This window comes from Hippopotamus amphibius, chromosome 14 (genome assembly GCF_030028045.1).
Source record: "Hippopotamus amphibius kiboko isolate mHipAmp2 chromosome 14, mHipAmp2.hap2, whole genome shotgun sequence".
Classification (NCBI taxonomy): Eukaryota; Metazoa; Chordata; class Mammalia; order Artiodactyla; family Hippopotamidae; genus Hippopotamus; species Hippopotamus amphibius.
The window spans coordinates 697740-719427 of NC_080199.1; the positions used below are offsets into that span (position 1 = coordinate 697740).

General features: G+C 53.1%; 2 protein-coding genes across 6 annotated transcripts in view; one reads left to right on the forward strand and one right to left on the reverse strand.

Moving 5' to 3' along the window:
• Positions 1–2598, reverse strand: part of CUL4A (cullin 4A) — a 35015-nt gene extending 32417 nt beyond the window's left edge. For both annotated transcript variants that reach the window (XM_057707651.1, XM_057707650.1), the window contains exons 1-2: positions 2070–2598; positions 1668–1783 (exon numbers count right to left, since the gene is read on the reverse strand). In XM_057707651.1, coding sequence (XP_057563634.1) covers positions 1668–1783; positions 2070–2226 — 273 coding nt within the window. In that variant the 5' untranslated portion in view covers positions 2227–2598. The remainder of the gene's footprint in view (positions 1–1667; positions 1784–2069) is intronic.
• Positions 1558–19674, forward strand: PCID2 (PCI domain containing 2). Of its 4 annotated transcripts, none has more exons than XM_057707658.1 (14): positions 1558–1685; positions 7203–7292; positions 8738–8811; positions 9812–9877; positions 11310–11351; positions 12244–12298; positions 13450–13553; positions 14074–14149; positions 14677–14818; positions 16027–16127; positions 17451–17524; positions 17675–17800; positions 18751–18874; positions 19107–19674. In XM_057707658.1, exons 3-14 carry the CDS (start codon positions 8738–8740, stop codon positions 19194–19196), a joined length of 1074 nt encoding a protein of 357 aa, XP_057563641.1. In that variant the 5' UTR covers positions 1558–1685; positions 7203–7292; the 3' UTR covers positions 19197–19674. The 4 variants fall into 4 exon arrangements, with proteins under 4 accessions (XP_057563641.1, XP_057563640.1, XP_057563638.1 ...); XM_057707657.1 differs by lacking the exon at positions 1558–1685 and adding an exon at positions 2087–2173; XM_057707655.1 differs by lacking the exon at positions 1558–1685 and adding an exon at positions 2624–2760.
• Positions 19675–21688: the final 2014 nt, after the last annotated feature.

A 21688-nucleotide genomic window follows, 5' to 3' on the forward strand; every position in this document is an offset into this window, starting at 1 on the left:
CAACACACACAAAATAAATAAACTAAAAAAGAAAAAAAAAAGGTATACAGAATGGCAATGGGCACAAGAAAGTTAAAACCACAGCGACACCCCACTGCACACCTACCAGAAGAGCAAAGGTCAGAAAGACCAACACCACCAAATGCTGGCAAGGACGTGGCGCGGCTGCAGCTCTCATGCACCGCGCGCTGGCAGAGGCGAAACGGTGGGGCCATTCTGAAAAAGTTTGGAAATGTCTCATACACACTTCCCATCTTGCCCTAAGAGCCTACTTCCACACATCTACCCAAGAGAAACGAGGATTTCTGTCCACACAAAGGCTGATCCATGAATGTCTGCAGCAGCTGTATTCACAGCAGCCAAAAACTAGGAACCCAGATGCCCATTAACTCAGGACAGCTAACCGGGCACCCAGAGCACTCAGCAACAAAGAAACAAACTCCCGTCACAAGGCACTCAGTCACCAAACTCACAAGCACTACCCGAAGCCAAAGCAGCCAGGTACAAAGACTGCATGCTGCGTGGCTCCACTGAGATGAGATGCTAGACGGCAAAGTACACCGAGAGAAAGCACGGTGGTGACCACCAAGGGCTGCGAGCGAGGGGAGAGGACTCACTGCAAAGGGGCCTCGGGGAACTTCCTGGGGTGATGGAAATATTCTGTATCTTGATTGTGTGCTGGTTATACAACTGAATACATTTATTAAAGCTTATTCAAGTACATATTCCGTACCGTAATAAAGTCAATTAAAAAATACAGTAAACTCACAGAAACTTAAGACGAACAAGGGACATATGTCCATCAAACTGTCAACAGTAGTCTTCTTTGGGTGGTAAGAATATAAGTGATTTTAATTTTCTTCTTTGTACTTTATGTAGTTTCCGTAATTTTTATAACATAATCACTTTTGTAAACAAAAAAAATTTTTAAATTCGAGTCTCTTAATAGAAATTGCGCTATCACATTACCTAAAATGTAGATTATATGAGACTAATTAGTGAAGGCTATTCTTTAAAAAGATATCAGAAACACCAGTCTGCGTATACCTGGAATATCAATATCCCAATAGCAAAATGTACTTCTGACCATTTCTTCTTGTGTTAGAAAAGGAACATCGTTATTTTAAGTTAAATGCAACAAAACCTGTTTGCACATTTTAAATGCAACAATTAATCACAAAACACAATGAAGGGGGAAAAAATTCCTTCCAACAAGTGAAATTGTAATAAAACTTTACATATAATGTAATGGAATTATAACCACAATTAGCTGTCCCACGTTGGAACAATATTAAAAGTCCTGTGGCTCTTAGAAACGCATTTCTCTCCCGTAACGGGTTAACTTTACATACCTCCCTAGACAGCTTAAGCCTGAAAACGAAATAAAAATCCCACAACCACCAGACACGGAAAAGGCTCCTCGACGCTGGGGACACAGAACCCCCCGCTGTTCCAGTTGGAGGCACACGCTCGGACTTGCATCCTCTCCTCCCTCCCTGACTCTGAAGCAGTACCGAGGACCTCAAGGTCCACGCCCGAGCCACCGCCGCCCGGAGCTGGAGAAGCGCGTCCTTCAGACAGCGAGGCGAAGCGGGCAAGGGAGACTCAGGACGCCGGCCCCCCGCGCCCTCACGCGCTCGCCGAGAAGACCGCGCGGGGAGCCTCACCTGGTAGAGCTCTTCCAGGTTGTATCGGATGGAGGTGCTGCTCTGTATGGCTTTCACCGCTTCGCGGAGCTTCTGCCAGGTGTCCTGAGTGTAGTTGTCGGGCAACTTCGGTCTGTCTGTGGACGCAGACGGCGGGGGGTGAGACGCACGGGTCTCCGGAGAAAACGCCCCTCGCCCGCAGGGCGCTTCAGAGACCCACGGGTGAGGCCCGCGGGCCCGGCACGGGGCCCTCCCAGCGCGGCGCGCCCTGCGCACCCGCCTCCGGCCCGCGTCCGTCCCGCCAGGCCCGCCCCGCCGGCGCCGCGCGCCTCCCCGGCCGGGGGGCCCCGGGCCGCGCGCCGGGCCGCCGGCCAGAGCGAGCCCGCGCCGCCCGCTCGCAGCCAGGGCCCGCCCCGCACCCACCTCGGAAATTCTTGATCACCAGCTTCCTGGAGCCGCCGCCGCCGCCGCCGGGCTTGGAGGAGACGGCGGCCGCGGCCAGGGACGCGGGCTTGGTGAGGCCGTTGGTGTGTCCCACGAGCGCCGAGAAGCGGCCCTTCCGGGGGGCCTCGTCGGCCATGGCGGCGCCCCGCCCGCCTGCGCCTCGGCCTCCGCGCCGGCCTCGCCCGCCCTCCGCGGCGCCCCCTCGGCCCGGCCCGGCCCGACCCCGACTCCGCGCCTCAGGCCTCGGGAGCGCGCCGGACCCCGAGGCGACCCGACCCGGCCCGACCCGGCCCCGAGCGCGCGGGCGCCGCCGTCCGCGTTCGCCGCGGTCCGTGTGGAACCCGCCGCAGCCGAGGGCCCCGCGGGCCCGGACACCCGCGCCGCGGACGAGGCGGCCTCGTGAGGGGGGCGGGGAGTCGCAGCGCAGCCCCCGGCCTGCCTCAGCCCGGGCGCGCCGCCATGCCGGCCCGGGGCTCGCGCTCCCGCGCACACGCCGCCCCCGGAACCAACGTGCGCGGGAGGCGGGGCCGGGGGCGCGGGGCCGGGGCCGGACCGCCGCCCGGAAGTGACGCGGCGGCGGCGACCGGGCGCGCAGGTCCGCGGGGCGGCGGCGGCGGCGGCGGCGGGCGCGGCCATGGCGCACATCACCATCAACCAGTACCTGCAGCAGGTGACGCCCCCCGGGCAGCGGGCCGCCCGCCGGCTGTCCTCCCGCCGCCCTGGCCGCGCGGGAGCCCTCGGCGGCGCCGGCGGTCGAGGGGCCCGCGGGGGCGGCCGGGCGGGGCGGCCAGGCGGTCTGTGTCGGCGCCGCCGCGCGCGGCCTCGGGCACGCGTGGGTCTGGGCGTCGTGCGCACGGCGGTGAGCGCGGCAGCGCGGCGCGCTCGTGGGCGCTCAGGGACGCGGGGCCGGCGGTCCCTGCGCCGAGCCGCGCTCGCTGCAGAGCGGGCACGGCGGCGGTGGGGGGAGCCGGCCGGGACCCGCCTCCGAAGGAGCCTGCGCCGGGACGCGGCGAGCCAGGGCGGGCGCCTGGGGGCCGGGGGCCCGGGGGCGACCGCCAGGTCTCTGGCTGGGCCGCGGCCGAGCGGACAGGTGTGGAGGGAAGGATGAACGCGGCGGTGGACGTGTCTGCGGACAGCCAGGCCAGGGTATCTAGTTGGCGGCTGAAGGTAGTCTAACGAGACTGCAAGCCGTGGGTTGTTTGTTTCGTTGAGGAAGTTGGTGAAAGCGGGAATCAGGAAAAAAACAGATACGTGCTTTTATTTTAACCGAAAGCTTACAAACATACAAGTTGTGTGCAGTCTTCTCCTGAAGAAGGCTAAGACCTTTCTTTTAAGGATAAGTCCACCGAGGCCTTACCTTTGCAGAGTTAACGTGTTTCAGTATCAGTTTTTATTTAAAGGTGAACAAGAACATAGACGTTTCAGAACCAACGTGAATGTAGAGTCTCTAGAATTTTATGCTTCTTTACGTCTTCTTTTATGTATTTATACCTTTGGTGTAACCTTACATCTCTTATGCTTTTCTTGCCCTCACCTAATTCCAGGGTTTGGGGAGGGGCATTATGTGCACCTTGGGAGGGTCCGACCCCTGTGGATGTGCAGTGCCGCTTGTGGACGGGATGAACAGGGGGCAGGTAGAAGCGGTGAGGCGGGGGGATGGGCCAGTGCTCGGCCCTCCACATTCTAGTGAGTCGTGGAGTTAGAACTCGTGCTGGTCCAAGTTTCCTGTTCCTCTGTTTCTCCAAACTATCTCTGGTTCCTGTTCCTGCGTTCCCTCCGACGGAACAGCGGGTGGCTGCGAGAAGCACAGGTGCTGTTGCACACGGCAGCTCGTCATCATCACGGTTTTCACTGCGAGCCCCACTTTACAGAGGAGGTGCAGTGACTTTCCAAGGTCACTGGGCTAGTAAGTGGCACATTCAGACCGGGAGTCCCGGCCCCACAGTCCATGCTCTGACACCAAGCTCACTGCCTCTGTCAGTCCACGTTTCAGCCATTCCCCGTCTGAGTCAGAACCTGCCTGTTCCTTAGCTTCCAAAGTTTATTTTCTTGAATCTCAGTGACCCTGTCACATTGGACTCATCCCACATCTTTACAACATCCTCGGACAGCAGCCACCTGTAGACAAGTCGCCCTTCTTTCATTTCCCGTGGTCTCTGCGATGACTTCCATTAGCTGTTGGGTCTGGGGTTTGATTTTACCCTCAAAAGCCCATGAGGTCTCTTGTTAGTTTCTTGGATGCTGGCAGAACACAAGCAATTCCTGGGTCAGAGACCAGGGACCTTATTGCTCTGTGGCAAGCGCACAGCATCACCTGCTGGTGTGGTTCCTGGGCCCGAAGTCCCGCAGGCAACGGGACAGGCCTGAAAGGGCTCCTGCATGTGTGTCTGAGAGAAACAGAACCTGGGGAACCCACCTGTTTTGTAGCATGTGGTAAGCACATCTGCTTTTTGTCTAGGGTTGGGGTGAGGGGATGTGAGCTCATTTCTCAAGGTGACTCGTCACATGAACAGCCCTGAGAACAGCCCGAGTGAGAGAGCCAAGGGTCAGGGTCTTGTGCTGGACACCCAGCACAAGGGACCCCAGGAGGGCTGTCTCTCAACAACCGGCCCGCTGAGTCCCCTTTCTACTCAGCACTCGAGTTTCAGCAGGCATCCCATCTAATTTCTGTTTGAATTAATTAACCTTACACTTCATGTGTATTGTACTTTAAGGATTTGTTCTCCTTAGATCAGTATGCATACTTCTGATCTTTTTCTAAGGAGGTGGCTCTCTCCATCATTTCTAGTATCTCTCTGAAGACTGGTATTTTTTTAAATGTCTTTTATTTCACTCTTTTGTCCATTACACAAACTCTTATTTCAGATGGCAAGTTACTTTTTAAAAACTGTCTACATTAAAAATTTTTTTCCTCCCAACTTTTTTTTTCCTGAAAAATTTCAAACCTACGGAAAAGTTGAAGGGATAGAGTGGAGGGGTGTGTACCCCTCACCCGGGTGTGTGACCACTGGGAGCCCATTCAGGCTGGTTTCTGTGGCTTCTCGACATGGCTCTGTGCTTCTCTGCGCCTCGCCTTGTTTCCTGGCACAATAATGCCTCCTCTAGGCTCAGCTAGTTCTTCCCCTGTCCCAGCGCTGGGTCCGCCCTTTCTCCAGGGAGCTCTGGTTCCTTTCAGTGGGGAACAGAATTTAGAAAACAAACCTGAGTTCTAGGTGTGCTCATTGCTGCTGGGCAGTCGTCACCTCTAGGCCTTTTCAGCGGGTGGAGCTAGTAAGTGTGTTTTTAAGGAATTATGGGCTCCACAGTAGCGGACGCCCCTGTGGACCAGCTCGGAGCCTGGGGAACCCAAGGTGGCGAGCTGCAGCCAGCAAAGAGGATTTCCTCTCGGGGGCACCCAGAGCTGGTGGGCGTCACAGGGTGAGGCCTGCAGTCCCTGGACCATGCCCACAGGTGCTGCTCACAGGCCAGCCTGGGGTCCGGCTGCAGGGTCCAGTGTGGGTTCTTAAGTGAAAAGGCCAGAGGTTCCGGGGCGTGATGTATTAACGGTGACCAAAGCGGGGGACTGGCCTGCCTGTGATTCTAGTGTCTGCCAAGGAGTGTGTCAGTTCTTTAAGACTTGCCCGTAGTCTGTCACCAGCCTTCTGTTTTCCGTTACACCCCCGTGATGGGAACGTCGCGGACTTTGTCAGCGTCTCAGAGGCAGGGGCACTGATTTTGCGTATTTTGTGATTACTCATTATGATAAATCAGCAAGTAGCCTTGCACGAGTGTCTTTTGTTTCTTGTTGTAAGGTAAATCCCCAGGAGTGGGAGTGCTGGCTCAGAATGTCAGTGCATGTGTGGCTTTGCTGAATGGTCCAGCAGCAACTTCTGTGTCCTGTGAATCGCCTCATAGACGGTGGTGATACTTTCCCCGTCGATGGCAGGTGTACAGCACATGGGGAACTGGGCCCCAGAGGTGTCCTGGCGGCGTGGGCCTCCTTTCCTCTGGCCGTCGGACCCTGAGGGGGAGGGTCAGGTGCCCACCCATTTCCCCAGGTGGCTGCACCCCTTCACCCTCCCGCCAGCGACGGCCGGGAGTCCCAGCTGCTTTCTGTTCCCAGCAGCACTTAGGATGGGCGGCCTTTCAGTGTTAGCTCTGCTGGTGGGTGTGGGAGTCTCTCAGCCATCGCGTCAGGCTGGTGGGTGGTGATGTGAGCATCTTCTTGTGTGTGTGTTTGTGTACCCTCTTTAAGACACTCCTGCATACACTTTACATACCTCCTTTTCTGTGGGTAAATGATGCTGTAGGTGCAGCTTTATGCTTGGCTTTGTCTACACTTACATGGTTAGGATTTTTATGTCATTTTTTGAGAGATACAATTTAAAAATATCATTTGGTTTTCTAATTACAAAATGTCTACTGTAATCCAGGCCTCCAGTGTAGAAACATATAAACTAGAAGTTCCTCAGCCCCAGCTCCCACTCCACTGGCCAGGGGTCAGCTGGTGTGGCCTGGGGCCCTCACTTCTTCCTGTGCTTACGTGTCACATGTAGTTTTTCTTTTTCTCTGAGACCAAGGTATACAGTTTTCCTGCGACTAATTTTTTGGGATTAACAGTAAGTGTGTTGTGGACACTGTCCCGTGTAATTGCAAGCAGGTCTGTTTAACTCTCTGTCACAACACCCAGGCATCCTGTTGTGTGACCATGGCATTTATTCAGTCACTGCCTTCCCATTTTCATTTTATATTTAGGTTGAGTGGAAGTGCTTTGAATTTTGGACATATGTGATTTTCAAGCTCTTTTTCTTTTTTTCATAAGCTATATAAGTGGATTTTCAAATGTTTGTTAGTATGCCTGAGTAGAATTGAATAATCAGCAAGCAGATAATAAACCACTGGCTTATTCTGCTTTTTCATTGTTTTTAACGGTAAGTCACCTGTTTGCCTCCAGAGGGCCTCATTCTGAAATGTAGTGATTATTTGCTGCCTAAGGAGAGTACTGATCATTGTATTTTGACTCCTTCCACAGTGGGGAAGGTGAAGTTTAGGGGTGTGCAGTGTGTGGTCTGGGTCCTGTTAGGATACGGTGTGTGATTTTGCACTTAGCTCTTCTCTTTCCAAACGCTTCAGGTCTATGAAGCAATTGATACAAGAGATGGGGCGTCCCTTGCAGAGCTGGTGTCTTTCAAGCACCCCCATGTTGCCAACCCGCGGCTTCAGGTAGGTGGAGGGCCACGCATGCAGCTGCCTGAGGGGGTTCCAGGGTCCCCACGTTCCTAAGGGAAGTTTAGAGTTTAAGTAGGAAGGAAATTCATATTGGCTCTCTTGTTAGAAAATTGCCAAGTTCCTTCACGATTTATCTAATTCCAGTGCATTATTGAGCACCGTGTCTCAGAGTCTGTCCTGGGACATGCGCTCGTTTTCCTGCATTTAATTCCCACGTGACTCTCCTGGGTTCAGAGAAGTGCGGTAACAGGGCGAGGTCCCATCCCCGAAGCCCAATGCTGTGTCCTGTTGCTGCCCGCGAGGTTTTGTTGGAGCAGAGGGCCAAGGTTTCGCTCTGGCTCCTCGGAGGCATACCCGGGCCTGCAGGGCCTGCGGCGTTTCCTGGCTGGCCCTTATGCGACCGCATCCTGCATTCAGGTGGTGAGTGGTCCAAGCAGTAGCTTCTGCAGAACACAGGGCTGACATTTTGTAAGCCCCGTGTGTGATGCTAGAGCCGGTCCTGTCGGGAGCTGCATTTTCCTCCTGGAAGGAAGTGCCCAGAGTCTTGATGGGACTCGGGTTCCGCTTGCTGGCAGGTCTCGCCCCTGTACACGTCTGCTCGCCCGTTTGTGGCCCGAGGCTGCTCCCTTCGTTTCAGACTCCACGTAACCCTCCTGTGGCTCCTTGCCGGGGCCGTTGTTGCCCCAGTTGTTTCGTCTGGGGCTGTAGGGCAGTGGTCTTTCCCACGGTGTCATTTTCCCACTCTTGTTCGTGGACGTGGGTGTGCGTGCAGTTGCTGCATGCATGTGGAGTCACTGAGTCCTTTTCTTTTCTTTTCTTTTCTTTTCTTTTCTTTTTTAACAGACAGTAAACTGTATATGTTTAGAGTGTACAATTTGGTATCCCAGTCTCCTCGTTCATTCCCCCCCATCCCTCCCCGCTTTCCCCAGAGTCCCTTTCTTTTAAATTCAGTGTGCCGTACACTCCCTTGTGATGCTCACGTTATCTAGAATTTGGCCGCCAAGAGAAGCGGGCAAGTTAGAGGTGAATGTCTCCCAGGACACCGAGAGGGCAAGTGTGTCAGCAGGGGTGAGGGGGCGGTTCCTGACCCCCCGCCCCTCCCCTGGGCATTGTCTCCAGCTCCTTGGACCTCACGTGAGGCACGTGGCAGCTGCTTGATGACTGTGTTCAGGTGTGTGTGCGCACACCCTAGAGTACCTCCTGGCCTGCGCTAGACAGAACGAACCGTGTTCATCTCCCACCCTGTACGTAGGTCGTCTTGGTGCATACCTGTGGAAGTAATGAACCTTTTTTTTGAAGTGCTAAAGTATGAAGAGTTACTGTCAACTGTAAAGTGTAAATTCTTTTGAAACAAAGGTTTGTCTAAATCTCTTCCTACACGTTGCATTCTTTCTGTCCCAATTAATTTTATTTTTACTGTTTTCCTTGTTACCATGTAGATGGCCTCTCCAGAAGAGAAGTGCCAGCAGGTTCTGGAACCCCCTTATGACGAAATGTTCGCAGCTCATTTAAGGTAACCCACGAAGGAGGACGAGAACAGCGTGTGTGGAGGTTGCTGAGCTGACTGGGGGTTCACTTAACATCATCTTATGCTCGAAGCGGTGAAAAATTTCCTTTGAAAAAGTAGAAAAGTGTGTTTGTAATTTCACTGTGGTAATACCTATGAAAATCTTGTGAAGTTTAAAATACTTTAAAATTTTAAAAAAAGTTTAAAAATAAACTTTTTCAGTTCAAGGATCACACGTTTTTAAAAGTGCACCGGAAACCGTGACCGTGTATCTGTGTCCTCTGCGTGAGGCTCTGGGAAGCGTGCACAGCTCCCCCACTGGCTGTGTGGTGCTCTTTAGCTCAGTAGGGTGTGGAACCCCCCAGCCGCACGTGTTTTTCATGGAAACGCCCGGTTTTTAACCTCTTTGCCTCAGTGGGAAAGAAACTGGAGCAGAGCAATCGGAATTCTGCTTTTTATTCATGTGTGGTGTCCACGCTGTTCACTCCGAAGCCTGGATTCAGGCGAAGCGCTGGGTCCTAAAGCCCGTGGTATTTGATTGTCCTCCTGCCTGCATGCTTCTTGGGCAGGCCGGGTGCCGGGGGCAGGCCGGGGCACGCCTGGGGCCCCGGGGGCTCTGGCAGAGTTGGGTGCCACTGTGTTTCTCGTAGCGACGGCCCAGCTCTGTGCTGCGTGCGGTGAGGCTGCAGGCTTGGGGCTGGACGGACAGATGCTGACGTGGCCAGCCAGGCACTGGGTAGAGCATCCGCGCCCGCTGGTGCCCGAGAACGGCCGTTAGCCTGTTGTTAGTGGAACCTCCTCCTCTGGGACTGGAAAGAACAGGCCCAGCGTGTAGCGTGGGGTTTTCTCTTGTACCCGGTGCTCTCTTGGGAGCCTCTTCGGAGTCTGTCAGGTCAGGCGAGAGCAGGGCGTCTGTGCTAGGAGTGAGCTGTGGTCCCCGTGGTTCTCGCCTGGTTCTCAGCGCTTTCTGTCCATCCATCCTCTGTGTCCGCCCTTCCCTTTCCAGGTGCACGTACGCAGCGGGGAACCACGACTTCATAGAGGCGTACAAGTGCCAGACTGTTATCGTCCAATATCTTTTGCTGTATGTGTAACAGATACAGTGGGTTACTTGGGGGTTAAGGTCTTGAAACATTGGGCCAGTTTTAGTCAAAGCTTTAATTAGAAAGGAAGAGAAACTCATTTAGCTGTTCCACTCAGGTACTTAAATTTAGCACGGCCCTTCAGATTGGTGTCCACTTACATAGGAGGGAAGAACACTGGTTATGAATAGGATTTTATTTAATTCTGTCATGAAGAACAATATTTTGTTGACTTTAAAACATTCAGTGTAGTTACAGGGAAGGGTTAGTCCCCTTGGAGAAATAGAAGAACTCCCAGACACAGGCACGGATGGAAGAGTGGCCGCAACACACATCACTGAATTGTGGTCACTGAGGGCCTGGATCAAGCCAATTCTGATTGAGATCATCTAAGTGACATCTCATGGCTAAGGCCCTGGTCAGTGAGTGTCTCGGTGTGTATGTGGATCTCCAGACTTCAGTTTCTTTCTTTCTCTTTCTTTCTTTCTTTCTTCCCCTCTTTCTTTCTTCCTTTCCCCCTCCCTCCCTCCCTCTTTCTTTCTTTCTTTCTCTTTCTCTCTCTTCTTCTTTCTTTCTTTCTTTCTTTCTTTTTCTTTCTTTCTTTCTTTCTTTCTTCCTTCCTTCCTTCCTTCCTTCCTTCCTTTCTTTCTTTTTCTCTCTCTCCCCCTTCCTTCCTTCCTTTCTCTCTTTCTCTTTCTTTCTTTCTTTCTGTCTGTCTGTCTGTCTGTCTGTCTGTCTTCCTCTTTCTTTTCTTTCTTTCTTCCTTTCTTTCTTTCTTTCTTTCTTTCTTTCTTTCTTTGTCTTTCTTTCTGTCTTTTTGTCTTTCTTTCTGTCTGTCTTTCTGTCTTTCTTTCTGTCTTTCGGCTGGGCCACACAGCTTGTGGGATCTTAGTTCCCCAACCAGGGATCAAACCAAGGCCCTGGCAGTGAAGGTGCTGAGTCCTAACCACTGGACCACCAAGGAATTCCCTGTAGTTGCTTATTTTTTAACCATCTTGTTTAATATACACAGAAAAGAATTGGTTGCAGACCAGCTAAGTCTCCTTTGAATTCTAGAATTCTGTAATCAATGAAGTAAACTTTATGCTACAGATTCTAAAGCACATTATATGTAACTGATCATCTGGGCTCAGAAACCAAATAAAATATGTGAAACTGCCAATTTAAAAAATCTTATAACAATAGTCTTTTTCTTACTTTGGGGAAAGTATGTATGAGATAAATGCATTTACTTATACCTAATGATACTCAGTATTTGTAATGTGGGCTTATGTATTTTCCCCTCAAGAACCTCCTGCTGTGATACACAGTCTTCTGAGTGGTGAGCTTTGGCCCTTACAGTGTAGAACCCTCGTTGTGATGTATGCTTTCGTTTGTAGCATGGCTTGAACTTTTTATGTCGGACCTGCCTTAACATAGTACATCATTCCTACGGGCATTTCAGGCCCACAAAGAAGAGAACTGGTAAGTACGAACGGAAACGGCGGGAAATCAGCAAATGGCTATTCTCTTTTTTAAGAGCAGCAGCTTGTACTTGTGTCTCTGTGTTGGTGTTTAGTGTTTGTTGTGTCGGCCCCTGATAACGTCAGCGTGGACAGTGGGCTTTCCTGCTGTGGAGGTAAACGGCAGGGCAGCCGGGCTGTTCGCGGTGGTTTTCTGTGAATATGGAGTATTATTTCAGCCATTCCGTGCCCCAGAGAGTTATTAAATATTATTTTTTCTCTTTAATTTTCAATTTTGAATTTGCTTTTGGTTTTAAACTTGGATAAAAGATGTAAATCAAGTGCAGGTCACTTGGGATGATAGAATACATAGTAACCGGGTTGTTTTAAAGTCCTTGGTAAACTATTTCATGATTTATTAAAAATCTCGGTAAATGCTGAGATTTTGTTTATACTAAAGTAACTGAAGGCTTGCAAATACGTTTTACTTAAACACAAACACAAAAAACCTTTTGAAGTGAGCATTTCTCTCACATAAAACTAACACTGCTGGCTAGACTTTGAACAGTCATTTTATGACGTTTGTCTGTTACATACCTTGCGCCCTGTGAGGAGGTCGTTCGCCCTGTTAGGAGGTCGTTCTGAACCGTGTCGTGTTTCAGGGGAGCTGTGTGGATGGTGCTGGGGGTGGAGGGGAAGGAGGCTTCCTGGGCCAGTGTGGGGGCGGGTGCCGCGCCCCTCCACGTCCGGGTCTGGGCCTGTGGCCGTGTGGGTTGGGAGGGGCTGCAGCCTGCGCAGAAGAAGGGTGAGAGCGAGCACAGCAGCGCCCAGCGGGTGGCGGTGGGTGTGCCCGCCTCTGGTAGTGGACCCCTGGCCTCAGGGCTTCTTCAGACGCGCTTCTGTTTGCCCCGTAGGGCTCTGCCTGTCATGTATGCGGTGGCACTTGACCTTCGAATATTTGCCAATAACGTAAGTTCAGGTTCTGTCACTGTCGTTTTAAACCCAAACTCGTTATCTGTCTGTTGCTTAATTTCATGCCATTCTTTACACAAGCTCTGCGGACCGCGCGGGGGCAGGGTGTGTCTGACACAGAGAGCAAGAGAACTGCTGCACCCAGACCCCCTGGTGTGTCCTGCACTGGCACCCATCTTCTTCCCCTGCAGGACTTTGTAACATTGTACATGGATCATTTGGAAATGTTTGGTTCACTGAGTTACCCAGAACTTCCAAATGTTGACATATTTCATTATGTAAGAAAAAGAAACCCAGGAAAGCTCTACATTTGTTAGTATCTCCAGTGGCCTCATCAGAGAAGTTGTGAAGCAGTGGAAAGCTGCCAGGCTCTTCGTGGTTAATACAAGTTTTCCAAAATTTTAAGTTTTTCTTGAAAGTGCATGTTGTCGCTGAAAGTGCACATGCTGTCAGTGTTTGCCTGGGAGTGACAGGCCTATGTCATTCACTCTCCAGAGGCCACGCTGGCCGGAGACCACGCTGGCTTGGCAGCTGTTTGCCCCATGGTCCAGCTTGTTGCCTCAACAGCGGCTGTGGTGCTTTTCCCTAAAACACAGACGTGCTGCACGCCTACTTCCCGCTTCATCACAAAGGACACTAAAAATGCGTGTATTCAAGGACCAAGACTGCATCCTCATGGACACTGACATGAAATGAGCTGTACTGGTTGCTTGATGGAAGGACCGTGGGTGTGCCGTGTTCAGGACAGTGGCTGCGAGTTGGGTTGGGGCCGCCGGGCAGGCAGCAGCCCCGTCACCTGCCGTCCTCTGCACTCTCCGTGCAGACGTCGTGCACGTGGGAGATGGGTGTTCGCGGCCAAGTAAGAAAAGGCTTCTTAGCAGCACGTGGCACGGGCAACGCAGGCTTAAAAAATCGGTGACCGACTTCCTGGCTTGAATTGGTTGAAGAGAGGTTTGATTTGGGGAAGACTCGGAACAAGCTGTAGATGCCTTGGTTTTGAAAAACGCTGGAGCACAGACTAGGTGGTTTATGAGAACCTTTGGGGGCGACCCTCAGTGGTACATTTTTGCTTCTAGCGGTGCTGTGATTTTCTCTTTAATTGAGGCACCTAGAGGAAGTGGAAAGTAAAGGTTTTTATTTTCTCTCAGGCGGATCAGCAGCTGGTGAAGAAGGGGAGGAGCAAGGTCGGGGACATGCTGGAGAAGGCGGCCGAGCTGCTGATGAGCTGCTTCCGCGTGTGCGCCAGCGACACGTCAGTGCCCCCCCCCCCCCCCCGCCCCTTCCTGCGCGGCAGCCCCACGGCAGCGGTTGTTTTCTGCTTTAAATAGTCCACTGTTTTGTAAGGAAATAAGAGAAAAGACTCATCTTTCATGCTTCTGTACACGTAGCGCTTCTGGGCCCACACGGCCTGCGTGTTGGGTCGCACGCTTCCCGAGGTTCAGCCGTGTTGCGGTGTGTTTCAGCGGTTCATGTTGTTGTGATGAGAAGAGAAGGCACTGTTCCCGTTTCTCACAAACGCTTGGTAACAGCTTCTCCACAGCATGGCTGCGAACGCAGCAGTTTCCATCTGCTGCAGCGAGGGGCATGTACCGCCCAGATCCCCACCCGCGTTGCTCAGGGGGGACGTCTTCATGATGCTGTGTTCTTTCGTGAATGTGACTTGGGCTGTGGGGTTTTATCTCAAGATATTCATTTGTTTCGGAAGTTCATTTTGTGATTTATACATAAAATTTTTATTTCCCATGTAACGTTAAAAAAATTTTCTCCTGTAGTCGTGCTGGTATAGAGGATTCTAAGAAGTGGGGGATGCTGTTTCTGGTGAACCAGTTATTCAAGATCTACTTTAAGGTAAATTCTGTTGGAATACTGTGTGCCTTGGAGGGTTTGCTCTCTGCCCGTCTCCCCAGGCAGCCTTTCTGTTCATTGTCCGCCGGCCTCCCTGCGTTGCTGGGCAACGGTACCCCCCGCCCCCGGCCGCTCACATACTCCGGGGAGCTGACGTGTGCTCAGGGCCTGCCTGGTGCGAGGACTGCTGTCAGTGCCGCGCACGTGTTGTCTGTGAACCTCCAGCCCGTGAGGCCGGTGTTCGGCTCCAGGGGCACCAAGGTGGCAGCGCCTCACGCGGGTGCGGGTGGGGGGACAGGTGCGGGAGGGCGTTGGGCGGGGGGCGCCAGGGCCTGGCCCCTCTGCGGGTGGGCCTTTCCGAGTGGGCGTGGTCTGGGCCAAGCAGCTGCGTTTCAGTGTTACTGTCAAGCCGTGCGTCGTGATGAGGTCAATCCCACCATGAGGAGGCGTGTGCTCAGTAACCAGAAGTTGACGTCTGTCCGGCCTGTTTATTTGAAATACTGTTTAGGGTGGATCGTTATGTGTTGCAGATCAACAAGCTCCACCTGTGTAAGCCGCTCATCAGAGCCATCGACAGCTCAAACCTGAAGGCCGACTACAGCACTGCCCAGAGGGTGACCTACAGGTACTACGTGGGGCGGAAGGCCATGTTCGACAGCGACTTCAAGCGAGGTGCGCCACTGCGTCTGGGCGGCGGGGGCGGGAGAGCAGGGTTACTGCCCCCTCTTACTGCTGACGGTGGACCGAGGGTGCTGGCCACGCCCCGGCTGCGTGTGTTTGCGACACTGAGTTGGTTCCGTAAAGGAGAGTCCCGAGGGAAGTTTGCCCCTCGCTGGGTCTCTGCGGCGGTCACCACCTGTGCTTCCCTGGGGGAGGTCACTGCCCACCGTTCTGCGTGCAGGCTAGAGTCGGTGTCTCGCAGGACGTGGCGATCAGGCAGCGGGTGGCTCAGCTCCGGCCGAGGTGGACGTGCCCTTGCACTGCTGTCATCTTTGGTTCTTGTGGCCGTGGGTGGCGGATCAGCGCCACGTCAGAGCTGTGCTTTCGTGAAATCACGTTATGTGGTTTGTGTCATTAGCTTTCTCAAAAACAGGAAGCCACTTTCTTTTTGAACTTTTGGAGTAGCTGGCGTGTGGTGGTCCTTTATGATTCTCTCTTGTCCTCAGACCAGACTTTCTAAACTCACTTCTTCAACAGTTAGTTGCACACGAAGCCACGTGACTTCCGGTACTACACGAGACGTAGAGCACTTTCTCTCCACGTGTGCACAGCCGTGGGTGCTCTGATAACAGGGTGCTCTGATAACAGGGTGCTCTGATAACAGCTCTTTCATGATGAGTGCTGTTTTTTTATTCTGTGGGGTTGTGCAGACCAACTTTTCATTTTCTTTCACAAAATTTTTAATACATCTACAGCTTTTGAAAGAGGGCTTTCCTTGGTTAGCCCCCATCTTTTTTTTTCCCTTTAAATATGAAGCATAAGAGGAGAAGTGTTTGAGTCACAGTTCGCCTCTGAACAGCACGGGGTTCATGCACGTTTGACTTGTGGTCAGCCCTGTGTCCACGGTTCCTCCACATCCGTGGATCAACCAGCCACATACCATGTGGCACTGTGGTATTTACCACTGCAAACACCCCTGTACACGTGGACACATGCAGCCAAACCTGCCTGGTTCAGCGGTCAGCTGTGCACTCAGTTGAAGTCTCTGAAGGTGTTGCTGTGCCTTTCCTCTGCGTACCTAACACAGCGGGACGTGGCTTGTCAGTACTGATGGTAGATGTTTGTAGTTCCTGAAACCTTCAGGGCCTTCATGTGAGGGGGGTGGTAACACCAGCTGCAGGATGGGGACCTTGGGACCATGTCTGTGGCCTACTCTGCAGCCGAGGAGTACCTGTCCTTTGCTTTTGAGCACTGCCACCGTTCAAGCCAGAAGAACAAAAGGATGGTCCTCATTTATCTGCTTCCTGTAAAGATGCTCCTGGTAAGTGGTCTTCCCGGCTCTCCTGGGTCCTGTTGCCTGCAAGAAACAGACAGACGTTTTACAGTGTAGCCAGTAGTGTGGGACGGGTCCCAGTCTGAGCTGCACATGAGCACACCCCCAACATGGAGGAGGAATGAGCCTTGGGTATGACCCGAGCTACTGTCTCCATGACTGACACGTCAGATCCTTCTAGAAAGGCTTGTCTGTGTTTGTCTCCTTTCTCTTAAAATTACCTAACTCAAAAGCTTAACGTACGTAAGACAAGTAAAATAAGTGCATATTATTTGTTTCCCCTAAAAAATCTAAACTGATAAAAATGGATTCATCGAAAAAGGAAAAGGTCATTCCAGCCTTTCTGTAGGTATCTTACTTGGTCACTGAAAATTATTTTTGATATTTGTAAAGAAATGACAACTAGCAAGTTATCTGACTAAAACATCCTCAGAGTGATAGAGCTTCCTTTCCTCCCATTTAAAAATTTTAAAAAAATTACCAGAGCAACACACACATGCTTACCTAGTTCAAGCAACTTGTGGGAAAGAGTGTCACACCTCCTTCCCCATTGCTAACCTGACTTCACGGGAACAGTCAGTTTTACATTTCTAAGCTGGTTCTTCTGGAAGCTGTTTCTGAATTCTTAAGTTATAGCCTAGTATTCCTTCAGGCATCACCCACCTCCTAGGATACAGTAATGAGAAGGTCAGGATCAAGGTTAGATGTCACTGATGACAAAACTGTTGTGGCCAGGTCTGCTACTTTCCAGAACAGTGTTTGTTTGGTTTTTGTTTTTTTTTCCGGTAGCCTAGGATGCTTTCAGTTCTTGTTCAGCTACTTAGGAAGAAAGTCTAAGAAACACAGGTTGCAAGTTTTTAAAACTTATTTCCTTGGTAAAGAGTTTTATTAAAGACAATTCTGTTAAAAATGAAAGTGTTTGGGCTTCCTAAGTGGTGCAGTGGTTAAGAATCCACCTGCTAATGCAGGGGACACGGGTTCAGTCCCTGCTCCAGGAAGATCCCACATGCTGCGGAGCAGCTAAGCCCGTGCGCCACAACTATTGAGCCTGCACTGTAGAGCCCGTGAGTCACAACTATTGAGCCTATGTGCTGCAACTACTGAAGCGCACACGCCTAGAGCCCGTGCTCCGCAACAACAGAAGCCACGGCACTGAGAAGCCCGCGCACCACAACGAAGAGTAGCCCCCACTCACTGCAACTAAAGAAAGCCCACGCACAGCAAAAAAAGACCCAACACAGCCAATAAAATAAATGAATTAATTAAAAAAAAAGGAAAGTGTTCTTATTCTGGAAAATTACTCTGTCTTAGGGTCACATGCCAACCATTGAGCTTCTGCGAAAGTATCATCTCATGCAGTTTGCGGAGGTGACCAAAGCTGTGAGGTAGAGTACTTTTCCTTTTCCGTTTGAGACCTCTTAGAATATAAAACCAACACAAAGGCCCGCGTGTTGTGAGAGAACTAATGGCGTTCTGATGTGCTCTTGTCCTGGGTGCCGTCGTGACCACGTCTGTGCGTCTCTCCCGGCGCCCAGCGAAGGCAACCTCCTCCTCCTGAACGAGGCTCTGGCCAAGCACGAGACCTTCTTCATCCGGTGCGGCATCTTCCTCATCCTCGAGAAGCTGAAGATTATCACCTACAGGAATCTTTTTAAGAAAGTGTAAGCAGTCTTGTCTTTTTAATTCTATGGAATCAAATTGACCTTCTGCAGCCTGCTCACTGCCCCGGGCTTGGTGCTGATGTTGCACAGGTGAGCACGCACAGGTGAGTGGGTGCACAGGTGACAGGGCACAGGTGAGCGGGCGCACAGGTGACAGGGCACAGGTGAGCGGGGGCACAGGTGAGCGGGCACACAGGTGAGCGGGCGCACAGGTGATGGGGCACAGGTGAGCGGGCGCACAGGTGAGCACGCACAGGTGACGGGGCACAGGTGAGCGGGCGCACAGGTGAGCACGCACAGGTGACGGGGCACAGGTGAGCGGGCGCACAGGTGACGGCACAGGTGAGCGGGCGCACAGGTGAGGGGCCGCAGGTTCTGCCTGCCCTTGTGGGGGGAGTAACTTGGGCTGTGGTGAAGAGTGGACTTTGTAACTGATGTCTCCATAGCGTGTGGACTGATTGGCCATTTCCTTTACTGGTGACCCGCTGACCCTCCCCGCCACGCCTGTCTGTCAGGAAGTTGTTCTTTTCTTCCTGTCACTCGGAAGCTGACTCTCCTCTGAGGCCTGGCCCCAGCAGGATCTCAGTGAAACTTCTATCAAAGTCAGACTTTTTCCGGCTGTGAGGAATATATCACAATTAGCAAGAACCACAGTTCGTCAGACGCGTGACACTGTCCACTGCGCGCTGCTTCCTGATTTTAGGGGTGTTAAACTGTGAGAACGTGTGCCTCTGAGACTCATACTCAGTAGACATAAAGCATGTTTGTACCCGTGGCTTTTTAAAGTTGGAGAGTCAAAATTGTACTTCACAGCTCTTATTTCTCAAGTGTCTCTGGCAGCTGGAAGATGCTCCGTTCCTCTGGAACAGAGGCTTCTCGCAGATGTTTCTCCTGCCGACCCCGTCCTCGTGTCCCGTCAGTGCCGAGCGTGAGCTCTGTCCCTCTTCCAGGTACTTGCTACTCAAGACACACCAGCTGTCTCTGGATGCCTTCCTGGTTGCCCTGAAGTTCATGCAGGTGGAGGACGTGGACATCGCCGAGGTCCAGTGCATCCTGGCCAACCTGATCTACATGGTGAGCGGGCCAGGAGCGCTGACGCCTGCCTTGTCCCCAGAGGGCTCTGTGGGGGCGGCGCACACGGCGCGCGTTTCCCTGCCCCCCCCCCCCCATGTGTGTGTATTTCTCGTCTGCCCAGTGAGCTGACCACGTGGCGCTGGGGAGGGGTGCCTGTGCGCCAGGCCATTCACCCCGACAGCCTTGCCATGACCCAGACCCAGGAGCCCACGCCCTCGCTCTTCTCCCGCAGGGTCACATTAAAGGCTACATCTCACACCAGCACCAGAAGCTGGTTGTCAGCAAGCAGAACCCATTCCCACCACTGTCCACGGTGTGCTGACCGCACCCTCAGCCCCGAGGACGGGCGGGGTGACCCTGGTTCCCATCCTGCCGAGGACTCGTTCTCTGCCCTGGAGTCTCGGGGTCTCTTCCCGGGGATGCTGAGACCTCAACGGCTCCAGCATCACGGCTGCTGAGTGCCTGCCTCACGGAGGCCTGGAAGCCCCTTCTCAGCAAGCGCAGCCGCCTCCGCTGGCCCTGGGGTGCCGGTGGCACTCCGTGAAGGACGCTGCGTCTCCCAGGCAGTCGCTGTGACGTCTCACGGGTGTTGTTCACAGAGGCGTCTTTGTAACTCTTTCTGTAAACAAGGCGATCTGAATTTATACAGAAAGGTGGATTCTTTACTGTATCTTCTGGGATGTGTCTGTTTTTATGTTAAATTTGAACATTTTGTGTGATCAAATGCTTGGTTAACTTAATGCTTCTTTTTAGAAGCTGGTCTGAGTTTTCTGAGTAATACCATGTTCCCAGAGTGTGCACATTGCCTCTGTGTGTGCAAAACCTCCCGAAGGAGAAAACGACTGGATCGTCGTTGCAAAGGCACTGAGCTTGCGGGCTGCTCGTGCCCTTCGTGTGGAGCGGAGCCTGCCGCCCTGGGAGGTGGGTCCCCCTCCCCGACGGGCCGGCCCCAGGCCTCCCGTCTGTGCCCCCGAGTCAGCCCCTCCAGCCGCCAGACCGACCGACCGCCTGATTGGCTCAGGAGTCCGCAGGGTGGTCCCGGCTTTCAGTCCACGCGGCTGGTCTGCAGGGCTCCAGCGGGGCAGTGTGACCTACCCGGAAGGCGCGTTGGCCCTGGGCTCTGACCTGGCGCTTGGTGGGGTTCCACGTGGGCCTCTGCAGTCGGCCGGAGCCAGGCTCCACGTGCAGACCCCAAGGCACAGGTGGAGCTGGATCCACTTTCGCGAGGCAGGCTCCCGGGTCTCAGAGTGACCGCGCCCAGGGCACATCCAGACTCTGGCGTGGGGAGTGTGGAGGGGACAGCTCCCTGTGGGTGTCAGGCCACCAGCCACCTCCCCACCAGGGGCTCCCTGAGCAGGAGAGCATGGCCTGGGGGGGCTCAGACGGAGGGCCGCACTGGGACAGCCTCTCCGTGTTTCCTGGGCGCTGCTCTCAAAGCACCGCTGCTCTGCAGGGCCCGCGCACCCTTCAGTTCGGACGAGAGCCGCGTCCCCGCTGCAGGGTGGACATGGGACTTCTGGGAGCATGCCTGGATTTCACAGCGTAGAACGCTGAGTGTTCACTACTTTCAGGTACTTTCTTGAACAGTAAATAGGGACACTGAAAATCAAAGACGGACCGTGAACAGTAACATGAGGTCATACTTGGCAGTGAAAGAAGCAGAACCTCAGGCACGAGCGCCCTGCATTCTCACGGGCCCGGAGGCCTCGTGAGCACAGGCCTGGCGGGGTTGTTCGCGCTGTCCCAAAGCAGGCAGTTACTGCCCAGGCGCGAATGGGTGTGGCTGTCTACTCAGGTTCCCCTTTCCTGAGTTTTATTGTTTGATTTGCTTACCTCACATGGCTTCTAACCATGTTACTAAGTGATACACGTGACTAGAGCAGTTTTCATTCCACATGGCCCTTTGCATCTCCGCTGCACGGCAGGCCTGTATCTTTCTCCACAACGGTCCTTGTTTTTATAGAGCCCGTAAATGCTGTAGGGAGAGTCTCACCTCTGCCTGTGCTGTGTGTGTCATAATTTCCAGATGGGTTTCTACTCTAGCACATCCAGATTTGTAGGGCACATGAATGTGAGGTATCTTTGTGGTATTGTTTATGTAAAAACCAGTATTCATTTGCTGGATTTTAAATCCTTGGTGGCCATTGAAACCGGCGGCCTGGTGCTCTGGTGACAGTGTGACGACAACAGCAGTGCCCTCCAGTAAGACTCGACTCCACCCTTGTCCCTCCACTGCCCTTTCCATTAGTCTGCGTCAGTCACGTCGTAATCCTTGCCAGCGTCCTTTCAGAGAAATGGGCTTGCACATCTGCAGACTGGCCAGAAACAGGTTAATTCTGGGGGTAAAGTATAGTATCAGAAATGAAGAAAACACAGTGTTTAAGAATTGTTAGACTTAACCATCTGAATTGTGTTTAAACTCCGTTTTCCAGGGACGAGAATGTACACATCACCGTTTTCACCCCTGAAAACCACCCTCCCTTCCGCAGCCAGCAGCGCTGTCTGAAGGCTGACGGCCCCGCAGAGCCTGCCCCGCCTGTGCCTTGGGTGGGCGCCGCCCTCGGGCCCCACTGCAGGAGCCGCCAGCCGTGAGAGCCCTTCCATCCCTCGGGGAGACTGCGCGTCTCCCGGCCTAGAAGTTAATGTGCGGACGGACATGATGTCCACCCGCATGCTCTCGCCTGTCATTTGGGCACAGACGCAGCCCCCGGGGTTCTGGTCAGCGGGAAGCACAGCTTGGGTCGGACTCGCGGTCCGTCTGTTTCGTGGAGGCGGCGGCTTCCCTGCGCGCTCCCTGCTCCGCCGTGGACCCTC